Source organism: Chenopodium album, chromosome 16, assembly GCF_948465745.1.
Source record: "Chenopodium album chromosome 16, dcCheAlbu1.1, whole genome shotgun sequence".
NCBI classification, from domain to species: Eukaryota; Viridiplantae; Streptophyta; class Magnoliopsida; order Caryophyllales; family Amaranthaceae; genus Chenopodium; species Chenopodium album.
In genome coordinates this window covers 49171345-49194916 of record NC_137849.1, presented here as the reverse complement: position 1 = coordinate 49194916, position 23572 = coordinate 49171345, and the positions used below count along the sequence as shown (strand labels likewise).

Sequence of the window (23572 nt, the reverse complement as noted above, 5' to 3'; positions counted from 1 at the left end):
GGAATTGGGATCGATCAGCAATTATAGCCAAGAACAGACCCATCTGAAACCTGAATTGAAACCCTGCACCTAGCTCCTTTTTCAACATGATGTGCAAACACCTTCAACACTTTGACACTTCCCACCAACTTCATCCTCGTCTCCAGCTCCATTATCGGCCCGGAACCAGGAACAGGCCCGGCTCCTGCGTTTCCGACATTGGCCGGGAGCTGGAAAGACTTGACATCAAATGTAGCAGACATGAACTGAGTTCTGCCAGCAGCTATACTTCCTGCAGGGATGTACATGAATCCAAGGGGTCCTGCAGAGGAGGAGAAAAGCTGCAGAGAGCTGTCATAGTGAGAGAAGGAGTAGCGGTTCGGGTTCCGAACCGCCACGTATTGGAAGAAGGTGAAGTTGGCAGTGCCATTGACGAGAGTAAAAGATGGGAATTTCATGGTGTGAACTGAGATTTGTGGGTTTTGTGGGCGGAAGAGAATGAAGCAAGTTATTACAGCTGCGATTGTAAGAAGGATCAAGAAAGAAGTTGCTAAAAAGCAGGATGCTAAGGTTGAGCTCGATTTTTTGGGCCTTGGATGATGGTGGTAGGGGTAAGGGTACGGTGGTGGTGGTTCTTGGTATGATGGTGGTTGTTGTGGTGGCGGTTGTGGGTATTGTGGTGGCTGTTGCGGCGGCGGTTGATATGGTGGTGGCTGCTGAGGTGGTGGTTGGTATTGTGGTGGTGGTGGTTGGCGTAGGTCAGCTGGGGGCTTCGGTTGCTGTTGGGGTAGTTGCCGTGGTGATTGTTGTGGCGGTTGTCGTGGCGAAGGTGATTGTTGTGGAGGTTGGCGTGGTGATGGTGGTTTTTGTGGTGGCTGGCGTGGTTGTTGTGGTGGTAGGCGTGGCAGAGGTGGTGGAGGTTGGCGTGGTTGTTGTGGAAGTTGCCGTGGGTGAGATGGTGGGGGGCACATTTGGTGGGGGGGGGGGGGGGGGGGGAGTGAGAGTAGGAGAGAAAAGTGGGGAGAAAGAGGGAGGAAATTGAAGTTGAAGTTTGTGATTTGATTTCTTTAGCTAAAACTAGTGTCTTTGTTTTTTGCTAAGTGCTAACAACAAGGTAGCTAGAGTCAGAAATGGAGCCCACATGGTGAATGATGAGGATGATGAATATGGTGTACACGTGTCATCTTGCTATTTGCTTGATGGAAATTAGAAAACATGTCCATGTTACTTTTCCCTTTACTATTTTTGTTTAGGAAAACTTTTTTTATTTTGGAATAGTAGGTTGATTTTAATTTGAACCTCAATAGTGGCCTAGTGGGTTAGTCACTTTGATCGTTTGTGAATTGTGAGAATTGTCACTTGTTCAAATAAAGGTTGCAATAATGCCTTGTTCTAGCTTGGTTTGAGTCAAGTCCATTCATGTTCAAGTATAAGTCCAAATTTCGAGTTATTCTAAAATAAATCCAATCAATATCTAGTCCTGTCATGTTCATCGTTTTAAGTTTTCCATGATTAACCATATTGCTCCTAGTCAAAGGGGGTCTAACTGAATTCACAGGCCCGACCCCTAACCAATTACTGCCAAACTAACACAAGCTTGGAGGGGGAGGGGGGGTAAAATTTGGGAGAGACGAAGCATAGAGAAGTGATAGAGATATGTACATAACTGCCTCCCAACAAACTTATCCATCTCAGTTTGAGACTAGATCATATCAGTTGTGACAAACAGACAATACGTGATTCACAAAAACCAGCAATTACGAGCATAAATATCTTATTACATCTAAATATCTGATACGTCCCTTGCATTGTTAGGGAGAGAGACAAGCCTTTGAGTAACCCAAAAGTATGGCACAAATCAGAGCATTTTAAGGATTTTTAAGACTAAATTCACTGTAACTCTTATTTTATATCAATAGTGATTAATACTGATTAATCCTCTTCTGAATTCATTCAGAGTATTGTACATATGACTTCAAAACCCGAACAACTATGTCAAAATATGGGCCCATCTTATACTGCAAAAACAAGACTAGCCTTCATTCATCTAGCTAGTACACAATAATTGATGTCTGGAAATCGCGACAAGATTTTTGCCAACGAGTACGCAGTACTCCCACCTGAGAGTACACACAAGCCACACACTCAAAGACAAACTCATACACAAATCTTGTTAGATTAATCTAAATGCAACTAGCAGTATGAGATGAAATACAATCTGATAGAAATGGTGTGAGAAACACTGAACAGGATAAAGATTACCCCCTAGCATGAAAACCTTCATCAAAACTAGCTGAGAGGGTTGCCAAGCTTCGGCGAAATCGGAACTGACTCGATGAGAATTAAAGAATGTACTTCAACTGAGGGTAGCCTAGAAAAGAAAAAGCTATCTATCAACCCCTATTATTAAATCTGTGCATACTTTTTATGTACCTAACATTATGCACATGTATGTACCACTATCAACTACCCCGAAATCTCGTCAAGACGACGATCCATTATGTCGGACACAGTTTCGAGGAAACCTGCTTCACTTGTGCAGGGGAGTGCTGAATCCAGTGCTTCTTGGACAATTTCCTCAAGCACCGATTCCTTGTTAATGTTCACCCGGCACATGATGCTACCAATTTCATATGGAGTTAACCCAAGCTCCACCCCTTTCTTCAACAGCATGGTAGAGATGCAAAGAGTGCGGGCACTGTCAACAGGTAGATCCCATCCATAATACTTGAGGAGAGCAATGTCTTCCTCGGCATCCAAAGACCTAATGTACTCGACAGTCTCAGCAGAGAATGGTTGCTTAGCTTGTGGCCAGTAGAGCCATTCAAATGTGCAGTCTTCAAACTGTAATAGTCCGAGATAAATTTGGTATTAGATATGATTTTATCCTACAGAAGATATGCTGCAAATGACAGGGATCCTAATAACACAATTAACTCAGATAACAAGCAAATAATCTGAAGAAACCCCTAACTATAATACATAAAGCAGAGTTCATACATGAGACAACCAGCCTGTTTCAATTCAAAACGTCTGTTCAAAAGTTGAAACCAAATGATATGATAAATCATCTGCTAAACTCAAGCAATTATGACCAAATTCAGAGCTCCAGCTAATGCATCTTTCAAGCAGATCAAATTTTGGCCACATTGGCAAGGCACCAATATCCTTAAACTAAACACGATTATCAGCTTCAAATCAAGGAGGCTTTATATCTGCCATTGCTGGACAGCAATCATCCAAGCAACCAAGAGAAAACACAAAGCCAGAACTCACAGTCAATCAAATTTGCTTTCTATAAATAAAACTCTACTTAACACTTCAGACAAAATGAATGCCTAGAAGATGATGATAAGCTCCAACACGACTATAACTTATAGTGTATAAGTGCAGGCAATCAAAAAAATGTAGTCTAATGACCTAAAACCATTTGAATTCCCTATCAAGCACCATTCATGACAGTAAGCAATGAAGCTAACACATATTTAAAACATAGTACTAAATAAAGTGTTAACAGGAAGAATGCGATGGCACTTACATAATCCGGCAAGCAGTATCCGTGATCGATGGGAATCAGGACAGTCTGACCAGTCTCCTTGTCCTTGCTATACAATATATTCCCAGCATGTCTGTCTGCATTAGCCAGCCTAATGTCAAGCACGGAAATTTTGTGCACCTCTCCCACAGGAAAAGAACCAGGACCAATATCCTCACAGCTTCCATCGTTCTTAACGAATTTCTGTAACGATCCCATCTTAGGAGTTAAGCCATCAGGGTTATGGAATCCACTATGCAAGCATTTCACCAAACCTGTAGGAGGAACCCCAGCAAATCCCATTGCTTCTCCTGAGAAATCGCGTCTCCCATTCAATGGATGATCCAAGAGGTAAGCTGCTACCTCCCTAAACGCCCCTTTCCCGACTTGAGTACCCCTTTTCAGCCCTTCACCATCAAGGGTCCCAGGTATACCATGAGGGTTGTTCCTCGCCTTAGGCTCCTCATCAACAGGCTTGAACACAGATACATACTCTAATCCAGTTGAATCCTGCATAAGATAAACCCCTCCAGAACCTTCAGCTGACCTGATTGGAGTATTCCCACTATATAATCCCTCATAAGTCATCTCCATAACATCCACTATTGCGGATGGTATTTCAGCTTTTGGATTGACAACCACTGGCTCGAAAACAAAGTCTTTTTCACGGAGGTAACTCGATGCCAATACAGAATCAACCGGCTTAACCTCGTATGCTCGCCTCTTACCCAACCCTGTTGCTTCCACAGAAAGCTCATCAATGTTCTTGGCAACACGCTTCGCCCTAATCTTAGCAGACTTCCTTACAAGCAAATGAATTACAGCATCATTTTGCTTGCAAATGTCATCAACTAATTGCTGATCCTTAAGTGGCTCTCCTTCATAAACAATCTCCTGATCATCCTCTTCAACTAATCCTTTCGCCCTCTTAGCTATCTGCTTCTTAACATACCCAACATCCCGGTATCGCCCGACATCGAAAGTCCACTCCTTCCCGGATTCTGTCTTAACCTTAACAGTCTGAAGGTCAGAAAGCCTAAGCACTAAGTGAAGAACATTGCCATTAGCAACTCCATAGTCGCGAACTAACGAATTACTCCGAGATAATTCCCTCCCTCCACAAACCAATTTCTGGGATTTGGCAACAAACCCTTTGAAGCTTTGAATCTTCATTTTCACAGACTCAATCGAATCCGATTCGAACACACGCAAAGGTATCATATTCCCAGAAACACTCAAGAAAACCATTATAGATTCATCCAAATTCAAATCAAAAGCATTGTGGAAAAATCGCGGCGAAATCACAGGATCATCCGCCCTAATTCTACTAACTGCAATCCCAGCCGACGACATTTTTCCTTCCTAGTTATGAAATTCAATCGAATTTCAAGAATCTAAACTATATATATATACAGAAAACTAATCGAAAATAATTAAACACTAAAGATTCATAACCCCAACAAATTTTCTGTATCTACAGTGTTATAAGAACATAGATACGAAAAAAAAAAAAAAAAAAGAAACGGAGAGAATCAGACTTACAAAAACCCCCAAACGTATCAAAGAACCAGCATCAGTACAGCAGAAATCAATGCAAATTAGGTTCTTTTAAGAACCCTAAATCGGGAAATCAGAATCCCAAAAAAGGAGTAACAAAATCAGAAATTGAAAATTTGAATAGCAGGAAGATCAATCAATCAATCAATGAAAGAGGAAGGAATCGCAATTAATCGACGAAGTTTCGATGAAAAAGAGGAATTAATCGAAGAAATTGCGAAAAAGAAGAAAATAGAAAATGGGGAAAATGCAACGGGTAGGAAGGATACGTCAGTGATGAGAAGGATGATATATACGCGTAGTCGTAGCTAACTAATATTCGTAACGTTGACACTTTTTTTATTATAATAAAAAATAATAAAATTAAATATTTTTAATTATTTTATGAGTGGTTGTTTTTGGGAAAATTATGGGATGACACGTTAATGGGAAGCTCTGATTGGTTAAAGCTTGTGGAGCCACGGCATTTTATTGGCAACGGTGAGTTTTTTTTCTTTGGGTTGTTTCGCATTTTTTATATTTTTATTTTATTAAAAAGAAAAAATAAAGGGGATTTGCATTTATTTTTGTCTTGGGCCATAAGAAATGCTGGAAAGGAGAGATTTTCTGTAATTAATTCAACCGTCTTTTAATACGGATTATTTTTTAATTATTTAACTTCAAAGTAATTAATTTGGATTTTTTAAGAAAAGGATATTATACTTTTGTGTAGTACATGTACTTGATTAAGATAATTAGTGAGCAAAAGGACGTTAGGTTTTAACTTTAACACAAGTGGCTAATTGATTGTTTGGCTTAAGTTGTGTCCGATTCATTTGAGTTGAGTCATGTTTGGTATTGAATTCTTTTGAATTGGGCCGATTCTCTTTATAGTTTATTGCTAGTTGAAAATGGATATCTACAATATTTATGTACGGAGTAACTCTTTAATTAGTTCGTCTATTACTCCAAACCGCGTATAATAGGGTTGAATTAAATTTGTATACCAAGTTTCACATACAAGTACTAAGTATCTTCATGTGAAAGCTGAACAATGTATCAAAGCCAAGAAAAATAGAAAATCTATAGTCAAATAAAAGGCAGTACAATTGTAGTGTAGTTGAACAATAATCAAAAGAGAAAATATCATCTTTACCTAAAAAATAATTAAGAAATGTTCTTCACCGTAGATTATGGGTTAATTGCACGTTGTGTCGTTTGTTGAAGACTTGTAGCACACCAAAGAAATGGACAAAAAATATCTAAGTCAGATTAAATCTCAAGAAATGAAGAGATCCAACTTGGTTCATCAGTCCAAATGTCAAATTTCATTTCATTGACTATGCCTTTGTTAATAAACATTTCAAGCTTTTGCAAGGAATCAATTTTTGAGGGAGGGGCACATTAGTCATAGCCTATTAGTAGTGTCTTGGGGAATAAGTTAGAGTTAGTTATGAGACTTTTTCTATAAATAGGACTCATTAGGAGGGTTAATGATCAGGCTGAAAATATTGTTAAGCTTGGCTTAGTTGTGGAGAGCTACTCTTCCTCTCGAATGAAGAGTAATTGTATTGTTAGATTACATTGATCTTCAATACAAATATCCGTTACTTAGCTTATATTCTGCTTAATCATCTTCTTAAACTCTCCCTAATCTTTCTGACCTGAGCTAATTCCTAGCAGCTTTCAACGTCAATTTTAGGTACTCAACTAATGACAGAACTCCCTTCTAACAAGTTGCCTTAGGCAAAGTTTTCGCTACCACATAATTGGGTATATCTTATATATATATCGTACAGCCTGCAGTACACGAGGCGATGAACGTGTACGTCACAGTCGGGTGGAGCGTATCTATGTATGTATATCCAAGTTTACTTTGTCTATAACACTAGCTAGCTGCAGAAATGAAAAACGATGTATTTTAGCTTTAAAAGGTATGGTAACAGCATATTAGGTTGTACAGCAGTGAAATCGCCTTGCTCAAGATTCGAAGCATTCAATGATCAGGGCCTCAAAACTCATTAATTTATTTCAGGATGTGCAGTATGAGATACAAATAACGGAATAACCACAACTACAGAAGTACAATAAGACCAAATGATGACTGACAGACTAAATTTGCGATCATGTACTAGTATTTGTGCTGTCAAGATTTGAAAAATACGAGTACTCAGATAACTTAATTACTGCAAGATTGCTTATGAAATTTTGTGAATGTTACGATACAAAACTTCCATTTACATTGAAGCAGTATGTTCATGTTATGGAGTATATTTTCACACCTCATAGCATATAACGCATCCGTGCAATATGCACATCATCTGCTAGACTGCTACCCATCTGGCCATCAGTCCAGTGCGCAAATGGATCAACAACATTGCTCATACAGTCATGACAGCTATCTTACCAGTACATCTAACCCCTGCATTTATGCAGAGATTCTATCCCCTTTGAGCTTCAACTAAACAGTAAACACACAGCTTCTTTGTTCATGTCAAAAGAAAGAACCTGTGTCTATTCCTCCGGTCCCTTTCTCTCTAAGCATTCAGCTTCTTTGTTCACCACAAAGCTCGGAAAAGCAAGATTAACATCCCTGAAAGCACAAAGAATAGTTTAAAAGTGCAAATGTGCAGAAATACTGACAAAATACAGATACTAAAAAAGATATTGAAATTCAAAGAGCAAGTCAAATCAAATCCTCACATTAGATAGGGAAGAGTCATGTTAGTTAGCAGTTTGGGATTTTTCGCTACATATTCTTCCCACTCTTCCATGTCAATTTTCCCGTCACCTTTTAAATCTGTATCTTTGAATGTCTGGTAACAAAGAAAGCAGCCATATTTGCCCAACTCAATCAATATTCATAGATTGAAAAATAACAAGCAATTCCAATTTTTAAGTCCATACCGTGTCAACAATGGCTTCAACGATATCACTTGAGAGATGCAAGTCTGATTCCTGCAAAAGAGCCACCACCATTTCTTTCAACTGCACAAATGAAAGTCAAAAATTACTACTATGCACTTTTGCTCTATTGTAAATCATCTCCGAAGCAAAATCACTGCATCAAGGGCATTAAATTACTACTCCCAAAACAAAACAGTTAACTTTGAACAAACCTTAATAAACAACATTAGCTTCACTCAAACCTAAATATATACTCAACCATTACTTTAGATTGCTATATATATGAATGAACAGTTGAACAATATAACTTACAGACCCTTTCTCATGAAATTTTAATTTATAATTCAAACAAGTTAAAATAACCTGAACTATACATCTGACTAGACCATATTCCGTTTCTTGTTCGTGTTGACATTCTGATAAGTCGTTTCCTCATTTTTCACAGGCCACATAATTGTTTTGATGATTTCACAGTGTTCTGCAGCTAATAATGTGAATACATGTAATCATATTGTAGCTTTGAGTCATCAGGTTTATTGAACATGGCCTTTCACCTTGGATTAGGGCAGATTTTAATCCCTTCTAAATTTTTGAAAAGGGAGCATATGAAATCTTTTCATGCGAGCTGGAAGATTAACGGTGTTATGACTTTAATTCTTTGTGCTAAGCGAAATGGATACCACCCCTCAGATACCACAAGGCCAGGGTAAGGCAATGCACATCTGATGCAAGGATAGTATGGTATTTATTATTTGGATATATATAGAAGTGAATTATACGCTTACTTCTTCACGTTCAATATAGCCAGTTCCTCGTAGGTCATACAACCGAAATGCATCTGCCAGAAAGCTATAAGTTAGCAGGAAATAATTGGCAAAACAAGTTATTGAGCTATCTAGGAACTTCGGACTTAAATATAAGTCAAGGTATCGCTTACACTTCATTTTATCTTTGTCAGGAGTTCTAGGGTGAAAGACACTCAGTGATCGAACAAGCTCTCCAAACTCAATGCAGCCATTGTGGTTGACATCAAAGAGATCAAACATCTGCAAGTATGCAACCAAGTTAGTAAGGCTGGGGCAAAAGGCCGCGATACATTTTCAGTCAGTACAACTGGCCTGGGAAGTGCATATAACAAAAACAGTAGTGAATCAGTAATTTGTCCTAGATAGTAATAAATCCACCATATATATCAGTCACTGCCAAAACGACACGTGACACCTAGCAATCAGTGAATGAATCAGATCACACACTGATATTCCCACAGTTCAAATAGCTACTACAAGGTTGTCCAGTTTTCTGAATCCTAAAGTAATACTTCATACTTAATAAATACCGCTCAACTTATCTTGTAAGGCAAAAAATACTTCATTATTATGCAAACTGAAGGAAAAATGAACAAGTGAACACAACTAAAAGGAAACACATACTCTGTCAAGAAAAAGGCTTCTCTTCATACTATTCTTGAATAATGCAAGTTGAAATTCCTCCTGATTATCATAATTGATAATTGTATCAGAATAAAGAAACAACAATAACTTAAATATAACAACAAAAAAATGCATAACAACTGTTAATTTGCTACCATATAAAACAGATTAAGTATCACTTATACATCAAGAATATTATATACCTTTTGAATAAAACCATCTTTGACAACAGAGTTGCTGAGTTTATTGAATAAGTCATATAAAAGATCCACTTCATCCTCAGTAACTGCAACACAAAACAATCAATAAATCATCAAATTATAAATATTTATTTTCCCTAGAATATTTAGGTAATTTTGGGCATACCTTCTTTATTTTTTTTTTTTAAAAAGAAAAGAAAAAGAAGTATGTAACATTACTTTTGTGAAAGAAAAAGAAAAACCTTTCAAAAAATATGGAGTAATAAGATCATATTCTGTTCAGTCACACTCGCACACCTTCATGGTCGTTTGTTTAAACATACTAGAATATAATGAAGTTAAGAAAAAAAATTATTGTTTCATTGATTATGGTAAGTATAAAAAGTTCCATTTGTAATGTACAAACCAATGCTATTTCATGGTTCATTTGAGCATTCAAATACGAGTAATAACCTGTGATTGTACCGTGCACATTGTACAACCGGTTGCACGATTGGAAAACTTGGCTAGTGAGGACTAGCCATCCCATTATATTGTATCATCCAAACCATAGAAACAAATTCTAGCTATGCAATCATGCCAATCAATCCCAAATTAAGAAATTATGGTAACAAAGTTCAAGCATTCAAAAAAAAAAAAAAAAAATCAAATCTCATACACATTCATTTGACATATCTTATATTTTCATAAAACATTCAATTAAAACCATAAACAAAAATCCCCCCTAAAAAAAAGCATAACAAAAATTACAAATCAAAAAATTGAAAGAGAAAAAAGATCGAAAACTCACAAACAGTATCTGCCGCAAGGAGAGAGAAATTATCAGACGAAGACAATTTCATTTCGTCTTTTGAATTCCCACAACCCATTTTTGATTTTTAATTTAAACAACAACGATCTTATGAATAAAATCCAAAACTCAAAAGAAAAATTATGAACACAAAAATTAAACAGCTGCTCAATTTTAAATGCGAAGTTTAAGTATAAAATGTAGAGAAAATAAAAAGGAGTGAAAGAGACGATAAAATTGCGCCATATATGATTATTCACACGAACTTTGATAGAGACCGTCGGAAAAAAAAAAATGTTGGCAGCTGAAAAGGTTGACTTTTTAGTTGTCACTTGGAAATCTTGATTTGTATGAAGGGCAATTTATGAGAAGTCGAGAGCGTTTATTGCAAGAAAACACTTGACTACTTGACAGATGCATGACCTGTTAAGGTTGTGTTATTACCCCTGTTATCCATTTTTCATATATCCACATGCGTGCCCACCCGCTTATACACACAAACAACTTAGGGCCTGTTCACTTTAATTTAATTTCATTCACTTCAGTTCAGTTTATCTCCTAATTATCTTCTCTCATCTCTATTCAATTCAGTTCATTTCAGCTCCAATCAATTCTGTTCAATTCAGTTCAGCACATCTCAGTAAATATGAACAGACCCTTAGGTAAACATTAAAGTGTCGAGCTCGTAAATTTGGTCGAGTTGACATGTGAGACATCAATTCGATATGACAGTTTATCTTACCTAAAAAAATATGGGGAGTACATATTTAGAATATGTAGTCTCTTTTCAAATATATATACTTGTATATATATATATATTCGAATTCGAGGAGATCCAGACTATATTGAGAATATTAATCTCATGCGTGAGACTTAATACGATAATAAACCCAAAATATACTTAGAACACGTAGCTTTATTGAAACTCAAAAACATAAGAAAACCAGCTTACCTACGACTCTAAATAGCAAAAAGAAATTTAAAAAAAAAAAAAAAAATTAAACCAAGCAACAATGTAATGGCCTCAGTTGGTTTCAAGCTGTTTGGCCCAGAAAATAAATGGATTGGAGTAAAATAGCTGATTGGCTGGTGGAACTCACAAGCGTTGGCATTAGGATTGGATTAGATAATTTTGTGAAAACTAGCAACAAAAATTGCAGCTCTCATACATTTAATCATTATTATTCAAATTACAATACCAATCAAATTACACCAGCAGCATCATCTCAACAATTATATTGAGATGATCTACTTTTACAAAAAATGCATACTGATACAAATGTTCAAGGAAGCAACTTAGCAACTAATGAATCCATAGCTTCTTCAGTACTTATTATGATATCACCTTGAAGTGATTAATTGTATGCCAATTGCCAAGACTTATTTAGCATTAGCAAACCAAGACATTTATACCGAAGAAGATTTCATTCAGAAGCAACTTAAGTTTATCATATCGGAACCAAACAACCCTGGCAACAAAAACAAGCCACTACAATACCTAGAAGAGCTCCAGCAAAGACCTGTGATGGAGTATGGCCAAGAAGCTCTTTGAGCTTCCTTTCGCTGATGGGATGCCCTTGGAATAAATCCTCAATGATCTTGTTCAGAACCTAGTTGAATGAATCCCATATAGAACCAATATATTAGCAATTCCGCATAGGTTAAAAATAAAAACTACGGAGTATCAAAATAGGTCAAGAATTTTGACAGAGGATATGTATCATTAGAAACTAAAACTGCAGTTCGAATTGAAGACTTGAGAAAGAGCAAATCACATGCATATTAAATACAAAGTACATCTTTTAAGCTTATACCCACCTTTCAGTTAATCTATTACTTTCAGTAGGGTTTGTCATGCACACCATAAAGGTTAACTAGATGCATCATAAACAACCAATTCATCACTTTAAACTAAAGCATTTGGCCTTACATTACTCCAAGTAGTTGGCCTCAAATCGCCGTTGAGGCAACTGAAATTTTCTTAATTTGTTAGCTAGCCTCAATTGAGCACAGAAGTGCAACTTGTTACGACGTTAATAATGCAATCGTTTTGTGTATAAAGGAACTGGTAGTGTATGTCATTGCAAATACGGAGAATTTAAACTGGAGTATGGGATGACGAAAACAATTCAAAGCAAACTAGCAAAGATAGCTAACAAAATTTTGTATGTTGTCAAATAATAATAAGAAGAAAAACAAGTTTGAGTGAGAACTAAAATATATGCACACCGGTGGTCCTGTACACTGCTTAAAAATACTTTGTAATTACTACTTGTACATTCAATAACAATACGAGTACGATGAGAAAGGAAATAAATGCAAGTTTGGTAGAGCAAGGTCATATTCCTTAATTATGAAAAATCAATGATACTCAGGATATGTCATATTCCTATCATGAAATTATGGGAGATTAGAGCAATTTGACAACTAATTCAAGAACGAGGTATAACTAACAGTCATACACAGAAGACAGAACAGCCAGGAATTAGTGAACAGCTCTACAGTGTTGATGTGCATTTGATTGTGAACTCACCTACGAGTATTCATTTATAGGTACACATAAGTATATGATAGATTTATCATATTAACTACGAGTCTATGACTAGAACCATAGCAAACCATTGTGTCATAGGATGTAAATTTGATAACATAGTGCAACAATGTTACATACCTATTTATTTCCAGGTACATCCACGTGTATAATAAATAAGGGTTTGTTCTCTTCAGATTATTTTCAGTTCAACTTTAATAACTTCAGTTCAGTTCATCTTCAATAAGTGCAATTCAATTCAGTCAATCAGAACAGGCCCTAAATAGCCCCGGAACATATTAACTACGAAACTACTACTAGTGGTACAAGTAGAACAAACCAAATATGGATAATGGTTTTAACTTTTAACATATTACCTGAGCTTGCATACCAGCATGTCTCCTAACTCCAGTAGCATCATACATAACAATAAGACTAAACCCCAAACAAACTGGAAACAAAGCATCAGCAACACCATGACAAAGCGCAACAGAAGTAGTCATAGCAGTACACAAAGCAGAGTGAGAAGACGGCATTCCACCTGAAGCACAAAACATCCTCATATTCCATCTTCTTTCCACATAAAAATTCAGCAATACCTTAGTAGATTGCGCCAAAAACCATGCCAATAATCCACTAACAAACGTTGGATTCGCGGCTAGTGTCGCAACAAAGGGGCTAAATCTGTCCTTAGCAGTCGATTGCACGGTTAATAGAGCCATCCCAACTCCTCCATTGTGCAAAAATTGTGTCTTTTTGTTGTTAAACCTAGTAATTTCATCAATTGCTGGGTCTTTTAAGTATGAAACCCAGTTTATTTTTGCTGTGAAATTCTTTATACTTTGTAATATTGGAACTAATAATGAAAAGGGGTTTAAGGGTGTTGAATGATTGAAGCTATTATGAGGAGGGTCATTAATTGGAAGTTTACATGATATACAAACTGTTCTCTTTTGGGGTTTTGCCCTGAATATTGATGAGGAAAACAATGAAATTGCTCTTTGATATGGGTTGTTTTTGGGATTAAAAAGCTTTTGATTAAAAGATGAAGGTAAAGAGGGTTTTATCGCAGTAGATTTCATGAGAAAAAACTGCAAATAAAGAAGCTTCAATCTTTTATCCTATTTTCTGGGTTTCACTTAGTTTCAGAGTTCATCGAGAAAGAACTGAAAACGAGAGGTATTGAGAGGGAGGAAAAAAACAGAACAGGTGTGAGGAGAAGAATTGAGGTAATTGGTAGCTGAAATTAAAGGTATTTGTTTGTTTGTAAAAGCTTAGGATTTGAGAAACTTGAGCCATAAAAAGGGCAATTATTAGGACTTTTGTACTCATGTTTTGTGTAACATGGGATCATTTTTTGCACCATAAAGATTATAGGAATATGCTAGATTACACCAAAAACTTTTCACGTTTCTCAAATCTTAGATTGAATTGGAGTCTTTTGGAAACATGTGGAAAGGCCAATTTTTCAATACATTTTTGAAAGAGAAGGCCTTGTAAATTGTAATAGTTGTAAGTAAGTTGGCAAAATTGTTGCCTTGCTGAAACTGGCCCAAGGCGAATGGTGGGCTTCACTTATCCAACTCACGAGTTTTAACTAAACATATGTTTAAATTTATAATACATGTTGTAAGCATTCAGTCGAAATAATTTTATCTACATGAATGAAATCTAAATTAATTAGAGTACGAGAATAGTTTGAAATTTGTCTATCTCAAGTAGCTTACTTTCAATTTGATTGGTAATTCAATAAAATAGCATGTTAGTAAGACGATGATGATATCAAATATGGTAACATGTGGCTAATGCTATAAAAAATAGTAACATGCCCCGTAATAAGTTCAACCCGATTCAATCAAGTGTCATCAAACAAGCGAACGCAAAAAGGTTTCAATGATAGAATTGACTCTTTGGAGTTTGTATAAGTTAAATAATGAAATGAGGATTATGGAATCAATTGTGTCAAAATCAATTCATAATACGCTTTAAATAAAAACTCGGATCTTGATACTTGCTTCGTATATAATTGTCATATATCACCTTAAATGTGGCATATCATTGTCCCAATGTTTTATGTATACATATTAATAAAAAAAAATAAAAAAAAAAAGTACTCAATACATACTTAATAATTGGTCCCTCAACCATATCAAGATATTTGTGGGTGTAATGGTCTTATTTTAATTTTTTGGCCTTACTTATTGCGAAATAGAAGTTTCTATTAGCTTATTTGAGTAACAAATTGTGTTATCTAATTGCATTTGCTTTTGGCAAATTTTAGGTAGTTGAGTTGTGTAGAAAAGCAATGAGAATATTAGGATAATGTTGTAGGAATAAATGAGAATTCAATTGTAAACAAAGATTCGAACCTATATTGGGTAATCCTATATTTGAAAAGTAAAGAAGCATGAAGCATGTTGTTTAATTTTTTTTTTATTTTTTTACAAGGACTTATCATACTATCCTATAATACACTTTTATCTCAAGGGAAAACTCAACAAATAGCGTATATTTATTGTTTAATTTATCATACTAACCTATAATACAATTTTTTTCTCAAAGAAAACAAAATTCACGTCTACACACTAACAAAATTTTCCCATTATATTACCAATTATACTTTACTTTTATAAGATTATCACTTGTTAAATTATTTTTTACCTACGTAGTATATTTAATTACCTTAAAAGCCTTTTAATTTTATATTAAACTTAATAACTCGGGTCATTGCTCGGCCTATAGCTAATTTGACATTGAAGGTTGTGCCAACTGCCAAGATTCAAATTTATGGGCCCATGAACACCAATTCACATTCAAATGATCCAAACCTTCTTACTGTATAAACGTTCCGAAACACACAAAATATAGCCGTTCCAACATTCTTACACTAAAAAGTGGGTCCATTAAAACAACAAATAAAATTTATAAAAACAAACCAAAAATGAAAAATAACAGCCAAACCAACGCAATCTTACTTTGTTTGCAACATTTTTTAAATCACCTTTTATTTTTCCTATTTTTCATTTTTATTATCTCTCTTCTCTTATAATCTTTCTCAGCGTCTTCCTTCATTTCTTCTTTTCTCCCCATTTTCTCATTCAAATTCAAAAATCCCCAGATCTCTCAATTTTCGAAAAACCCTACCCTAAAATTCAATCTCACATCGATCTTAATCGGTGCTTTGATTTACAGTAATGGAGAACTTGATTTCTCTTGTTAACAAGATTCAGAGAGCTTGTACTGCTCTCGGCGATCATGGTGATGAAAGCGCTCTTCCTACTCTTTGGGATTCTCTTCCCGCCATCGCTGTCGTCGGAGGTCAGGTATTGCTCAGATCTTCGATTCTTCTCAGATCCCACTTTTTATTTGCTTTCATTTTAATTTGGTTTTCGTAATTAGGGTTATCTTTTTTTGAATCTTTGATTGTTAGAGATGGATTTTTTTCCCCTTTTTTTAATTTCGATTTGTAGTTTGGAGTAGCTCACTGTGTTCGAATTATGCTAGGATGTTAGCTTTTTAAATTGATTTGTGATTTGGTTTGATGCCATTTTTATAGATTTAGTGTTTTAAGCTATGGCATTGATGCTTATCCATCACCGACACTTGGCGGTTCAATATTTTTACAGAAATTTGCTCTGTGTACCTTATATTGATGAAATTCCCCAAGTATAAGAAGTGTTTTTTTTTTTTTTTTTTTTGAAAGAAAAGCAATTAGAATAGTTTGTATTTCATGAATCATTGTGGTTTCCTACTAAAGCGGAGTCGGTGATTGCGTTTTTCGATTTAAATACGTAGATTAGGGTAATTAAACTGTTGACAGACCAAAACGAAGAGAATGGTGATCATGAGACAAATGCTGGGAGTATTCTATTTTGGATGCTTCAGAAGTTTAGCTTATTGGTAAAGTTTATGTCTTAAGAGCTGTTTTCTTCTTGATAATCACTTAGTGATTCTCTTGGCTGTGCTTTGTGTGTATCAATCTGGTTGGTGATGATGCTCGATATAGGGCTTGATATTAATGGAAGAGAAATCTGGATAGTATGAGAATTATATGCTTAGATTGTATGTTTTTATTGTTGATTTCAAGAATAGGTAGCTTTTAGAGTGATGATGAAGTATTGATCATCTCTAACAGAATTTAGTGTGATGGACGGAGAATGATGCACATAGGTTGAAATTTAGCATACTGTCTTGCTCTTCTTCATATCGTACAGTATGTTCTTACCCCTGGGATGTTTTGATGATTTGTAGAGTTCGGGGAAGTCGTCAGTTTTGGAAAGCATTGTTGGCAAGGACTTTTTGCCTCGTGGATCTGGTATAGATCTTTTTCTGGATACTTTGGTTTTTTTGTAATTAATTTTTCCTTAATTATTTCATATTTTAATTTGTTTGGTTGTAATTAATGCTAATATTTTATGCAGGTATTGTTACTAGGCGTCCTCTTGTTCTACAGTTACACAGGGTTGAAGAAAATAGAGAATGGGCAGAATTTATGCACCTTCCAAGGAAACGAATCACGGATTTTGGTATGTTATATTTTCATAGACGGTCACTGATTTGTTTCTTTTTTTTTTTGTTCATGTTATCTTTTCTATTTAAAGTTTCAATGTAAACCTTGGATATTGCCTCTTCAGCTGCTGTGCGGAAGGAGATAGCGGATGAGACTGATAGAGAGACTGGGCGTAGTAAAGCAATCTCTAGTGTTCCTATTCATCTAAGTATATACTCCCCCAATGGTAAGACATCTCTCTCTCTCTCTCTCTTTTTTTTTTTGCCGCTTGAATGGCCTTTTCCTTCACATATAAAGGAGTAATTACACGTGTAAGGTCAATCGTGTGCCAGAAGATTTTTTATTTTATTTTTTAAAAATGCTGTTGACAATTTTTTGTTTGCATGAAGAACCTTATTTTATGTTTATCGTTTAGTTTGCATGTATACTCTTTATGGTATGCCCATTAAAAGTTGACTTTATATTAATCTGCTAGTTTATCAAAAGAAATTACCTTAAACGATGACCACAATCAAAATTAGTGACGAAGCCACATTGGTTATACTCTGCAAGGTATCCTCTAATAATTTGAGATAATTGGGAAGCAGGTTTTTTAAGCATATGAAGATAGAATTGCCCTTTATTTTATTTTTATTTCTTTGAGATGAAGGTAATAATAACACTAGTAGGAATGTATTTTAAATCATGGAGCAATTTCATAACGTAAATGTAGGAAAAATTTGTTATTCTACTACTTTGCTTAGTTGTACGTATAAGTTAAGAAGCTCATGCAGTAAACACAACCATTATAACGAAACTTTTTAGGTGGCTTGGTTGAATCCTTGAAACTTGAGAGCACCAATTTTCTGTTTCTCCTTTTTCTAAAAAGGTTTGGGTATTAATGAACCTAAATGTTCTCTTTGATTTTGGGTTTTTTTAGGACTGATCTGAGCAATCATGTACAATGTAATTGACTGTGAAATAAGGAATGAGGATAATCAACGGCCGAACTAGTCACTAGTTTTAATTTTTGGACGTCCTGGTTCACAGACAGGCTAAGTCTTGGTCCAGTTTTGCTAAATGCTATCTTCGCCTTAGTAGTTGCCAATTAATTTGTGTTACTGTTCTCTTTTGTTTTTGGCTTTAAATTAATTATTGTGCTGAATATCCGAGGGCTTCATTTCTCGTCTTGTTGCATATTGTTGATTAATTTGTGTTATAATTTATAATAATTACCTATTTGAACTTCCTGTTGAAGGCAGTTTGTACTAATTACAATTTGGCTTATGGCAGTTGTTAATCTTACGCTGATTGATCTTCCCGGACTTACCAAAGTGGCTATTGGTGAGTTGTCCTCATTGAAGCACTTATCCTTATTTATTATCTTGTTGCTAATTATATGAGGATGAGCTTTGTATATATTTTTGTTGTTTCATTGATTCAGATGGCCAACCTGAAAGCATTGTTCAAGATATTGAAAATATGGTTCGCTCCTTTATTGAGAAGGTATATAAAAAGAAGCTGAACAATCTGTTGATTAATGTGTTTATAAGTTGCCTCCCCCTCAACCCCACTCCCCCCCCCCCCCCCCCCAAAAAAAAAAAAAAATCCACTGGGTGTTTCTTCATTTCCTATTTATTGCGAGTTTATCAAAATATCTGATACATTGTCTTTGTTGCAGCCCAATTGTATTATTTTGGCAATTTCTCCTGCTAATCAAGATCTTGCTACTTCTGACGCAATTAAAATTTCTCGTGAAGTGGATCCTAAAGGTAAGATATTTCTGCTCTTTGTCCATCTTGATGTGGTTTCATAATAGATTGTGAAGCATATTGTTAGCTCTTGCTTGCCTGATTTCCATATACGGATTTTGAAGCCACTGTTGTATATAGGGTTTTGTTGAGAAGTTTTGGGTAGTGAGGAAATTATTGTTCCTGTCCAGGAAATAATGTCTTAGTATTGGTCCTTGGGTAAAAGTTTTTTGTTTTTTTACTTGAGGGTTGGTGGTAGTGGTTACTAGAAGTCTGCAACTGCAAGTTTCACAAGTTGTGTGGGCAGCAGTTGACATTTTGGGTAATTTTTTTGAGCTGAACATCTTCATCTACAAAAATGGTATACTAAGATACATTTTATCTTGTTGATAATGTGTTCTCATATGTTAGGAGAGAGGACTTTTGGAGTTTTGACGAAGGTTGATCTTATGGACAAAGGAACTGATGCGGTTGATGTAAGTACTTTCTATATTAGGCTGACTGTTTAGTTGTAAAGTTCTATTTAATGGTTCTTATTTTGGAATAGAGTTTAATAAAGGCACTAAACTAATAATACTTCTTTTAGGAAGACAAACAATTGGAGACTTGAAGCCTGCATTTTTATTCCTTACTCAATATCCTTGATTTTCTAGATTTTGGAAGGCAAATCATACAAGTTGCAGTATCCATGGGTGGGTGTTGTAAATCGATCACAGGCTGATATCAATAAAAATGTCGATATGATTGTTGCTCGACGTAAAGAGCGAGAATTCTGGTCCAGTAGCCCAGAGTATAAGCATCTTGCTCATAGAATGGGTTCAGAGTTCTTAGCTAAGATGATGTCCAAGGTATGTTGATATTTCATGGATGTTACCTTTTAATATTCATTATTATCCACTGTTGTACCTAATCTGAAAATTTTCAAATCTTCCAGCATTTAGAAACTGTCATCAAATCCCGTATTCCTGGCCTTCAGTCTCTTATCAACAAAACTATTGTTGAACTAGAATCAGAGTTGAGCCGTCTTGGGAAGCCTGTTGCTACTGATGCTGGAGTAAGTATTTTAAAGCCTCATATTCTTTGGCTTTCTTTTATGTACTCCAATCAACGTGATGAAAATTTATGTTCGATATTGTCAAAGATTTGGATAAATAAAGTGTCACGATATCATGCATACGTCGTACTAAGACAGATAAATGCATTCTTATTTATTATATTATGTTTCTTTAGTGTTCAAACTTAATGCGATGAAAAGAATGTTATCATATTCACCCCACCTACATGCACACACACACACCAAAAGTCACTGTAGAGTGTGACTGGAAGATGGGTCTCTAGATTCTCTTTGCTTGCTGCACTACCTTTTTACTATTAGTAGGAATGCTCATAACATTTATTGGTGCATTCATGACAAGGGGACTTGTGTAGCATGTTGACTTCATCTAAACAATAGACTTTCCTCTAATGCTGAAAAGAAACTTTTAGGGTTCGTTTGGCATCGCTGTGGTTTTCTGTTTTTTGGTTTTTTGGATTTCAAACTCATATGATATATATCATATAATAAAACAAAAATTAGACAAACTTATTAAAATCATGATAAATTTGAAAACTGACAACAGAAAAGTGGAAACACATTTTTCTTGTTTTCCGTTTTTGGTTTTTTGTTTTCAAAAAAACAGAAAACTGAAAACAAAAAACAATGCCAAACAAGCCCTTATTTTTTTTTTTTTTTTTTTAATATAGATATGGAGCACCTGTATGTCCAAATCTCTCTGTTTCCGGCTTTCTAGGACTAGTTTACTGTATTCTAATCCTTACCTGAGTTTTGAGTTTGTTTATGCATAATAAATAAGGGGTCAAAGTAGTTTATTGATCATTATTTCTACTATCTTGTGCTCTTGCAGGGCAAGTTATACATGATCATGGAAATATGTCGAGGATTTGACCAGATATTTAAAGAACATCTTGATGGGGTGTATGTTACCGTTAACTCTTTCAATTGAATGTTTGGCATCTCATTAGATAGATAGATTTCAGTTTGGCTTGTCATTCATTTTCTTCTCCTTTTCTCCATCAATGTCTTTAAGCTGCATTTGCTGTGGTTTTGCAGACGCCCAGGTGGTGACAGAATCTATGGTGTGTTTGATAATCAGCTTCCTGCTGCTTTGAAAAGGTTGCAATTTGACAAGCAACTTTCCATGGAGAATGTGAGGAAATTAATCACAGAAGCTGATGGGTATCAACCTCATCTTATTGCTCCCGAACAAGGTTATCGGCGACTGATTGAATCTTGTTTGGGTTCAATTAGAGGTCCTGCTGAGGCTGCAGTTGATGCGGTATGTTCTTAATATTATATATTGATAGAATTCTTTAGGTTGACCGGGGTCTTCTTGAAAACACCAGTTTTTCATGCAGCTGGATTTTTTTTAGAAGTTAGTACGCGTTTATGTAATTTAGATATAGGAGTTTGGGGTTTTTTATTTTATTTTTTTTATCTTATTTTTTATGTAATTCATCTGTTGTTCTTGGTGTAATAATTGAAATAGCAATTGAAACATATAACAGAGATGCAAGAAACTCAATTTTAGTCTATGACAGTTGAGTGGAGGGAGTTTTATTCACTTTCTGTTATGGTACAGTCTTTAAGCCTTTTTTTAAAATTGTTGTGTTTAGTGTTTTCAATATGTGACCAGAAGTGAAATAAACTGGTTAATCATAACAATTACTCTCCTTCGGGGAGAGGGGGGAGGAGGTATAAACTAAAAGTTGTTTTTGCTTCTCTTTGGGGTACAAATTAATCGTTTCTGTCTTCCCATGTTTATTGTTGACAGAATGCATTTTGTCTCTCCAGGTTCATGGAATATTGAAGGAGCTTGTTCACAAGGCTATCAGTGAAACTGCGGTAAGCTGTTACATTTTTAGTTGCATATGGTTATGAAGCTCCATAAGGGAATGACATAATGTAGAATATGTTCTATGTGTACTGAGCATTCAAGGTCTTATCTGTCCTCGATTTTATTTTTAAATTTTTAATAAAAACATGTGTTATCTATCTGGATTAGTCCTATTCTCTATTTATTATAGAAAAAAGGGCTGTGACTGAAGGCAATGTATAACGAACGCTCTTTTTGAACTTTAGGAACTAAGACAATACCCCTCCCTACGAGTAGAAGTTGCAAATGCTGCTTCCGAGTCATTAGAGAGGATGCGAGATGAAAGCAAGAGAGCGACCTTACAGCTTGTTGATATGGAGTGTGGTTACCTCACTGTCGATTTTTTCCGGAAGCTTCCTCAAGATGTTGAGAAGGGTGGCAACCCAACACATTCAATTTTTGACCGGTACAATGATTCATATCTCCGTCGGATTGGTAAGCAACATTACACTGTCTTTGTTTCTAACGATGCATGCAATTCATCTGTGAAGATGTTGATTTGTGGAAAGCCATTCTTTTTTTTTACTGAGTCTTGCAACAAGGGTACTGGTCTCAGTTAGCTAAGATTTAGATTCTTAACAATGTTACATTGGTAGCTTCCTAACATACTGACGATACTAATCTTTCATTTCTGCTTTTCCTACAGGATCAACTGTCTTGTCATATGTCAACTTGGTTTGTGCTACATTGAGAAATTCCATTCCTAAATCAATTGTTTATTGTCAAGTACGTGATGCAAAGCGCAGCTTGCTTGATGTTTTCTTTACGGAGTTGGGTGGGAAAGAGGTTGGTGTTCTAGCCCCAATTGACATCTCTTCCTATCTTGTAGTCCTTCCTCCCCTCCCTTCCCCACTAAATTAAACCCTTGAAATGCATTTTTCTCTTGGCAATCTAAGCATCCTCATGTTGCTTTCTCTCTGCAGGCAAAAGTATTGGGTAAGATGTTGGATGAGGATCCAGCAATTATGCAGAGGCGTACCAACTTAGGAAAGAGGTTGGAGTTGTATAGGACTGCGCAGTCAGAGATTGATGCTATTGCCTGGTCCAAGTAAGGGAGACATCTGAGCAGAATCGTTTTCTTTGTGCATCCCGAATTGCTAGTTGTAGCAAAAATGTGATTCTTTGATTCATATAGAAATATACAGCATGGTTTTCTCATCCATGATTGAGGCCATTGTAGGGGACGACGAGTCACACCCAATTTTATTTCTACTAGCATGTGTATATGCTCTGATGGTTGTAATGTCTTATTCATCCTTGATGCTTGAACTTCTACAGAATTCTATGCAGTGAGGTGCCTCTTTTTTGTCGACGTCAAACCTTAACTGACCCCCATCCGACCCCCAACCCCTTTTCTAGATATTGTGTGTGCCCCATTTGATTTAAATGTGTCATTAATATAAATTAAGTCGCTTTTAAAGTTTTATTACAAAAAAAAATAGTCGCTTTTAAAGTTTAATTCTGTATATATATACAGGTGTAAAATGTTGGG

At 35.7% G+C, this 23572-nt stretch overlaps 5 protein-coding genes across 5 annotated transcripts; 1 reads left to right on the top strand and 4 right to left on the bottom strand.

Moving 5' to 3' along the window:
• Positions 1 to 14: 14 nt before the first annotated feature.
• Positions 15 to 437, bottom strand: LOC145584495 (uncharacterized). Its single transcript, XM_081641326.1, has one exon. The coding sequence runs from the start codon at positions 435 to 437 to the stop codon at positions 15 to 17; it is 423 nt and encodes a 140-aa protein (XP_081497452.1).
• A 1687-nt stretch (positions 438 to 2124) lies between these two features.
• Positions 2125 to 5360, bottom strand: LOC145586869 (phosphatidylinositol 4-kinase gamma 4-like). Its single transcript, XM_081643828.1, has 2 exons — positions 3518 to 5360; positions 2125 to 2823 (listed from the first exon to the last, which is right to left on the bottom strand). The coding sequence occupies exons 1-2, from the start codon at positions 4865 to 4867 to the stop codon at positions 2446 to 2448; spliced, it is 1728 nt and encodes a 575-aa protein (XP_081499954.1). The 5' UTR covers positions 4868 to 5360; the 3' UTR covers positions 2125 to 2445.
• A 1697-nt stretch (positions 5361 to 7057) lies between these two features.
• On the bottom strand, positions 7058 to 10563 carry LOC145585791 (calcineurin B-like protein 4). The gene is made up of 8 exons (XM_081642504.1): positions 10378 to 10563; positions 9591 to 9673; positions 9388 to 9447; positions 8895 to 9003; positions 8743 to 8795; positions 7958 to 8038; positions 7754 to 7866; positions 7058 to 7643 (listed from the first exon to the last, which is right to left on the bottom strand). Exons 1-8 carry the CDS (start codon positions 10454 to 10456, stop codon positions 7565 to 7567), a joined length of 657 nt encoding a protein of 218 aa, XP_081498630.1. The 5' UTR covers positions 10457 to 10563; the 3' UTR covers positions 7058 to 7564.
• Positions 10564 to 11473: 910 nt separating this feature from the next.
• Positions 11474 to 14242, bottom strand: LOC145585790 (uncharacterized). Its single transcript, XM_081642503.1, has 2 exons — positions 13285 to 14242; positions 11474 to 11987 (listed from the first exon to the last, which is right to left on the bottom strand). Exons 1-2 carry the CDS (start codon positions 13987 to 13989, stop codon positions 11826 to 11828), a joined length of 867 nt encoding a protein of 288 aa, XP_081498629.1. The 5' UTR covers positions 13990 to 14242; the 3' UTR covers positions 11474 to 11825.
• Positions 14243 to 15883: 1641 nt separating this feature from the next.
• On the top strand, positions 15884 to 23392 carry LOC145586868 (dynamin-related protein 5A-like). The gene is made up of 16 exons (XM_081643826.1): positions 15884 to 16230; positions 17159 to 17222; positions 17329 to 17433; positions 17542 to 17643; positions 18690 to 18740; positions 18841 to 18902; positions 19078 to 19168; positions 19559 to 19623; positions 19801 to 19995; positions 20082 to 20201; positions 21052 to 21122; positions 21258 to 21483; positions 21999 to 22049; positions 22287 to 22515; positions 22727 to 22866; positions 23004 to 23392. The coding sequence occupies exons 1-16, from the start codon at positions 16102 to 16104 to the stop codon at positions 23130 to 23132; spliced, it is 1830 nt and encodes a 609-aa protein (XP_081499952.1). The 5' UTR covers positions 15884 to 16101; the 3' UTR covers positions 23133 to 23392.
• Positions 23393 to 23572: the final 180 nt, after the last annotated feature.